Source organism: Phyllobates terribilis, unplaced genomic scaffold (genome assembly GCF_046119375.1).
Source record: "Phyllobates terribilis strain yellow unplaced genomic scaffold, ASM4611937v1 Scaffold_4__5_contigs__length_816908805, whole genome shotgun sequence".
NCBI lineage: Eukaryota > Metazoa > Chordata > Amphibia > Anura > Dendrobatidae > Phyllobates > Phyllobates terribilis.
Genome location: NW_027362764.1, coordinates 117,445,886 through 117,453,501, shown reverse-complemented (window position 1 = coordinate 117,453,501; position 7,616 = coordinate 117,445,886). Strand labels below are relative to the sequence as shown.

Sequence of the window (7,616 nt, the reverse complement as noted above, 5' to 3'; positions counted from 1 at the left end):
AAGGTCTTTTGCTTTTGTCCTTGGGTTGATATGCACATGATGGGCCAAAGCACGTTCATCTCTGGGACACAGAACCGTCTCCTTCCTGAGCGGTATGATGGCTGGACATTCCCATCTTGTTTGTATTTGCGTATAATTGTTTGTACAGATGAACGAGGCATCTTCAGGTATCTTGAAAGTGTACCCAAGGATGAGCCAGACTTGTGCAGGTCCACAGTTATCTTCCTGATATCTTGGCTGATTTCTTTAGACTTTCCCATGTTGCTACACAAAGAAGCAATGTGTTTCAGGTGGGCATTAAACTACATCCACAGATGTTGCTTAAAAAAGCTCCCAAACACATAACATCATCATATGGGCAGCCCAGAATTGTTTAAAGGCATAGTAATCTTAATGTATGTAACTTTTGACTTTGCAGTAAGTAATAAAAATGCCTTAAAACATTCTCTCTCTCTCTTTATTAAAGCATTTGGCAAATATTAAAAATTATGGTAATTCTAATTGACCTAAAATGGGAAAGGTTTATTCTGATTTCATGTCAGATATTGAGAAAAAAATGCATATGTGTCTTTTTATATAGTGTATGTAAACTTCTGGTTTCAACTGTAGATAGTTGGCTGAAATGAATACATTGATAATAGGCAGAAAATTGATAAATATATTAGAGATGATAGATATAACATAGATAATAGATAAATATAATATAGATGATAGATATAACAGAAAATACATAAATATAATATAGATGATAGATATAACATAAAAAAATAGATAAATATAATATAGCTCATAAATAGTTGTTTCAGATGGGAGGGGAGATGAATTGCCTATAGCTGTATATGGGTTGATAGAGATGGTATACTTTGCCTACTTTTTTTTGTAACTACTGCTAATAAAGCATTTTCAAAAGTGTGTTATACACATTTATGTATAGATAGATAGATATGGGATAGATAGACAATCTCTGCTGATTGCACAGAGCACAGCTAATGCAGACCCTCCTGGAGCTGCTGACAGCAGTGGTACAGTAGGATGGAGGTTACTGTCCCTCATCCTCTGGATGCATCTTATTGATAGAGTCTCGGATTCTAGTACTGGGAGGAGGCTGTCATTACCTTGACGTAAGAGCTGCTCCTCTCTATATAAAGCTCAGCTCCATCCTCATCCCACACTCTGGAGCTCGCATGCTTACTGCAGATGGGGCTGGATTGATTCCTGGAGCTGCAGTCTGGTTAAGGTGTTATCCTTTATTGCTGGTGCTAGCTCACACTGTGTGGTTATGTATGATATACACAGCCTAGGAAGAATTCAGCACCAGGGACAGCGCTATCTGAATGGCTGAAGTGCATACTGTTTTGTCTGCTATCTCCAGGCTCAGCTTTTCATTGAATGCAGGAAGTCTGAAAATCTGAGAATATGTCTATGCTGGGGTTGGACAGAGATCCTGTCCAAACTTTATGCCATGCTGTGCCCTCACTACCTCATCGTAGCAATGTGGTGGAGCACCAGCCTGGTACGTTTGTGGTGACTGGTCAGCTACTATCTGGAGGATCTGGATGGAGCATTTTGTAAAGAGAGACTCCTCTATTGTTATCTCTTGTTCTCATGCTACCACAAATGAGGATGGAGTGGAACATCACTGTCACTGCTAATTGGAGCTCAGGGTCAGAGAACTTGAACAAGCACAGAATCTCTGTATTTAGTGTCCTCATATTAACTTTGCTGGCTATGCTGGTGATTGCTACCTTCCTATGGAATGTGTTAGTGTTAGTGACCATATTGAGGGTCAGAACTTTCCATCGGGTTCCTCATAATTTGGTGGCATCTATGGCAATATCAGATGTCATGGTGGCAGCACTGGTGATGCCCCTAAGCTTGGTTCATGAGCTGAATGACCGGCGATGGAGATTGGGTAGAGTTCTCTGTCATATCTGGATCTCCTTTGATGTACTGTGTTGTACAGCCAGCATCTGGAATGTAACAGCCATTGCTTTGGACAGGTACTGGTCCATTACAAGACATTTGGAATACACTTTAAAGACCAGAAAGCGGATATCTAACATTATGATCTTACTGACATGGCTTTTATCTTCAGTAATCTCTCTATCTCCCCTTTTTGGATGGGGAGAAACCTATTCAGAAATGACTGAAAAATGTCAAGTTAGCCAAGAACCTTCTTATACAATCTTTTCCACCTTTGGAGCATTTTACCTTCCACTTTGTGTGGTTCTTTTTGTGTACTGGAAAATCTACAAAGCTGCAAAATTCAGAATTGGATCAAAAAAGACAAATACAATCACCCCAATGCCAGAAGTGATTGAGGTGAGTTCATTCTTCATTTCCAATAATCCTAAAGTTCAGTCTATTGCATGACATAAATGATCTGATTAAATTGTCAATCCATAGGTCATATCAGCCTGAGCTGTTTATGGTCCAGAGGCAGCAGAGCAGAATATGTTTTACATGTAACTGTTGCCTTTTTTACTCTTTGTTGCTTTTGTGACAACTACTTGAGTGATTTTAAGACACATTTTGCTGAATGACTAACTCTTGTCTGCTGCACTGGAAAACTCAGCTCCACTACATCTTTATGATTTGCCATCTTCATGTCTGAATCACAAATACCTTAGAATGTGAAGCGACATGTCTACCTAGTCTTACAAGGACACATACTGTTCATAAATGCTTACTATTGATAAAAAGCTGCTTATCAATATCCCTAATTATATGCCTTTAACAGAATATTTAAGTATTCAGCCTACATTATACCTCTTCGTTACAATATATCAATCTATGTAATTGCATGTATTTGTGCTCTAGTTACAGTGAAAGAAGTGTGGACTTTGGCAGATTTTGTGCAAACCTCATTCATGGTTCAGGACTTCCATTTGTTCTTATATTCAGAGGAATGTGCCATTCCTGTATTCTTTTTCTATCATTGTAAAGCTTCATAATATTGTTTGCTTTGGATATAATGGCACCCATAAATTACAAGTACCTGTGTTATGGGCCTCCTGCATCAAGTGTGCCAAATGTAATTAATTGTAAACCATTTTTTCATACCTTTTATGTATGGGTGGGCTCAAGGTGGGATACATATGTCCCACATTCTACATCTTATATATACTATATGTCATATCTATATTTGTTTTAGAAAGTGATACAAAAGTGCAACCTCTTACTTATAGCATGACATGCATGTGCCGATTCACATAAGGCTTAGCCAGGCTCGGACTGGCCTACTGGAGAGCAGGAGAATCCTCCGGTGGGCCCCCATGCAGGAATGGGCTCTACACTACACCTATATGAGAAGTACATTTGTTTCACTATGTACAGACAAGGGCATCATCTCAACATTCATTTAACAACTACCCCGTTTATTATTATATAGAAACATAGGCAAATTTGTAAATGAGGGTAATGTTTTATTTGCATGTAGCTGAACAGTGGGCAACCGGAGTCAATGTTACTGGTGAGCCCTTGGTACCCCAGTCCGGCTCTGGGCTCCACTGTGCATTAATATGGACATCACATGTACCTGTACCAATGCATGCAAACCGATGTGTTTTAAGATCTGATCTTAATTCTGTGGTTGCCTCTGATAGGTGAAAGAAGCATCTCACCAGCCTCAAATGGTCTTCACAGTCCGTCACGCCACTGTCACTTTCCAGACAGATGGAGACACATGGAGGGAACAGAAGGAGAAAAGGGCTGCACTTATGGTGGGGATTCTCATAGGGGTCTTTGTTCTTTGCTGGATCCCATTCTTCATTACTGAACTGATTAGCCCCCTGTGTTCTTGTGACATACCACCCATTTGGAAAAGTATATTTTTATGGCTGGGGTACTCAAATTCATTTTTCAATCCTTTGATCTATACGGCATTTAACAAAAACTACAATAATGCATTCAGAAATCTCTTCTCCAGACAGCGGTGATGATTCTCTGGTGTGCTGGAATTTACTTGAGCAAGCATGTGTTAACCAACCGTTGTGTCTTCTTCATCCAAGAACCACGTTATTACGACTGATGCCTGTTACTAGGAAGAACTGGAATGCTTTAACTTGTATGGAGTCCAAGAGGAAGATAATAAAGTCTGTCGGATATAGATGAGACTGTTGAAAAGATGGCAAGATGATTCAAATAAAATCTTTGAATGTTTTTATTTAATTGATTGTTGTATATTTCATTATTTTTATTTTTCCTTCTTGCTATAATTACCATGCAAGAGGTTCTGCAGTAGCTAAAAATACCATGATACAAGTTCTATACTTAATCTATTGCTGGTGATCATCCAAGGATCTTCAAAGTACAAGTCCCTAAATCTTGACCCTTGATCTATTATAAAGATCCTTCAACCTGCCACCTTGTTTAGAAGGAATCATTCATTGCATATTGCCAAGCAAGCAAGTAAACACAGATCAAAAGAGCTCAGCTCATTGAATCCACCAGGTCTCCAGGGGGAATAGATGTGAGGGTCAGAGAAGACCAATTAACTTATAATAGGTTGATTCTTTGGAGGATGTTGTATTTTAATTTTATGCATGAAGGCAATTCAAGACCAAGCGCTCAATAATTAATTCACATATACAAACTGTTATTCAAAATAGATGGTATTTGGGTTTGCTGTAATAAACAAAAGCTTGTCTTTACTATGGAGAGATTTTCAACTGGAGAGATGGAGGAAGTGCATAGAATAAGACCGAGTATTTTATGAAGCTGCTATTAATATAGTACTGTGCGAAAGATTCAGGCAGGTGTGGAAAATTTTTTACAAAGTAAGAATATTAAAAATAGAAGTGTTAACCTTTTATTTTTATCAACTAATGAAATGTAAAGTGAGCGAACAACAGAGAAATCTAAATCAAATCAATGACTACTAGAGATGAGTGGATCAATTCGCAGAGGATTGAGTTCAAGTCAAATTTTTCTGAAATTTGCGGTTTCATGCAAATTCAAACATTTTGAGATTCGATTTGCTGTGTACAACAAAAAAAAACTTGCTTGACACCATTTACCACACTGATGAAGCATCAGAAAGCATTCAAACATTATTTTGCATTGACACGTAGGCCTCTCCATAATGCCCTGCAGCTATAACATCTAGCGGACTATCATGTCTTGTACAGTGGTGGTCAGTACCTGGGACATCATAGATCAGCGGTTCCCAGTGCAGCACAGTTTGTCAGGTAGAGTAATTTTCCATCTCCAGTGTCACTAGGTAAGTCACTCATTTCTCAGGAGTGTAAGCTCTTATGGTCAGCAGAATCCCCTCTCTCCCACCTGTAAACCTTAAAAGGGTTTTCCCATAAAGAAAAATTCATTTTAATCAATAGATGTTTGAATAATAATAATAACTTCCACAATTGGATGTTTAAATAAAATGTTCCTGTGCTGTGTAATGGCTGTGCCTGACCGTGCAGGAACATGATCTGATCATACCACATCTCCTGAGCAGGTGAGGAAGCAAAAGAGTATACAGACATTACAGCAGGGGATAGCAGCTGATTCTTTCTTTGAAATAGAACAGTGTTTAAAAACAGGCAGTGAAATGTTTTACCTCACAAAAAGAATCCTGTGATCCCATGCTGTAATATCTGTATACTCTTTTGCTTCCTCCTCTGCAGAGGAGATGTGGTATGATCAGACTGTGTTTCATACACGGTCAGACAGACATTACAGAGGGGCACATTTATAAGATTATCTCAGCACAGGAACATTTTATTTAAACACATCCAATTGTGGAAGTTATTATTATTCCAAGATCTATTGATTAAAATCAACTTTCATTTGTGGGAAAACCCCTTTAAGCTCTTATGGTCAGCTGTGTTCTCTCTCGCTCCTCTCTCCACTTATATTTTATGAACAATTACAAACTTTTCACTATTGAAATCCACGCAAATTTTTTCACTGCAAATTAAATTTTGGGGGAAAATTCGATGAAGTCAGCGAATTTGAATTTCAAAAGATCCACTCACCTCTAATGACTACCCTTTGCCTTCAAAACAACATCAAAGCAACAATTCTCCTAAGTACATTTGCACATGAACTTGATAAAATCTGATCTATCTTGATGCTGCCAAGCGCTTGAATGCCTGTCAGGCTAGGTGGGCACTTTTTTTCTCGCGGTTTAATTTTTCCGTTACTTACATCCCGGGTACCAAGAATGTTAAAGCGGATGCTTTGTCTCGCAGCTTTTCTCCCATGGTCGGTGTTGAGGAGGAAGAGGAGAGCATTTTACAAGAAGGTGTTGTGATTGCTGCTTTGGACTCCGTTTTGGAGGATGAGATTCTTAAAGCTCAGGAGAATGCCCCATCTAACACTCCCCATGGGAGGTTGTTTGTGCCTAGGACCTTTAGGAGAGATTTGTTTGTTGAGTGTCATGAGTCTCGGTTGGCAGGTCATCCAGGAATTTCTGAGACCAAGAGACTTGTGGGTCGCAGTTTTTGGTGGCCTGGATGGCAGAAGGAAGTCATTAAGTGGGTGCGCCAATGTACTGTGTGTGCTAGATCTAAGTCTTCGCATGCTCCCGCTGCGGGGTTGCTTTGCCCTCTGGAGGTTCCTAGTGCACCTTGGACACATCTGGCTATGGACTTTATTACTGACCTTCCCCCCTCTGAAGGTTTCACGGTCATCTGGGTGGTCGTGGACCGTTTTAGCAAGATGTGTCACTTGGTTCCCTTCATCAAACTGCCTTGCGCTAAGACACTCGCTAAGGCCTTTGTCAAGGAAATTGTCAGACTACATGGTGTTCCTACTGACATTGTTTCTGATAGGGGACCTCAGTTCGTGGCTCGTTTTTGGCGTGCCTTTTGTGACAGGTTGGGAGTTCATTTGTCGTTTTCATCTGGATATCATCCTGAGTCTAATGGCCAGACAGAAAGGAAGAACCAGGATGTTGAGCAGTTCTTGCGTTGTTTTGTGGCAGACAATCAAGAGGGGTGGTCTGAGTTTCTGCCACTTGCTGAATTTGCTCTTAACAACCATACATCCTCTTCTGCTGGGTGTTCGCCTTTTTTTTGTTGTTCTGGGAGACATCCGTGTTTTGGGTCATTCTCCAAATTGGTTTCGGCTGTGCCTGAGGAGGAGAGTTTTTCCGGTGATTTGGAGAGAGTTTGGACGGATGTGCGTGGTAATCTTCAGGAGGCTAACAAAAAAATCTAAGAGGTACTTTGATAGGAAACGGCAAGAGGTTTTGTTTGCTGTTGGTGACATGGTTTGGTTGTCCTCTAAGAATCTGCGATTGAGGATTCCTTCTAAAAAATTGGGTCCCAAGTTCGTAGGGCCCTTTAAGGTGCTTCAGATAGTTAACCAATCTGCTGTTAGGTTGGAGGTTCCTACGTCCTGGAAGATTAACCCGGTGTTTCATGTTTCTCTGTTGAAAAAAGCTGATGTGTCTGATGGTGACGCCTCTGCCACTGTTCCTCCGGTGGTGGAGGACGGGGAATATGAAATTTCCTGCATCCTAAATTATAGACGGTATAGAGGGAGTTTGCAGTATCTCGTCGCTTGGAAGGGTTTCGGACCTGAGGATAACTCATGGGTGAGGGCGGATGATGTTTCTGCTTCCAGACTTGTCAGAGCGTTTCACAGGAGGTTTCCTGGTAAGCCTGGGC

General features: G+C 40.3%; 1 protein-coding gene across 1 annotated transcript; it reads left to right on the top strand.

The window, feature by feature from the left end:
- Window positions 1-1,141: 1,141 nt before the first annotated feature.
- On the top strand, window positions 1,142-5,258 carry HTR5A (5-hydroxytryptamine receptor 5A). The gene is made up of 2 exons (XM_073676531.1): window positions 1,142-2,322; window positions 3,606-5,258. Exons 1-2 carry the CDS (start codon window positions 1,606-1,608, stop codon window positions 3,936-3,938), a joined length of 1,050 nt encoding a protein of 349 aa, XP_073532632.1. The 5' UTR covers window positions 1,142-1,605; the 3' UTR covers window positions 3,939-5,258.
- The last annotated feature ends 2,358 nt before the right edge of the window (window positions 5,259-7,616 follow it).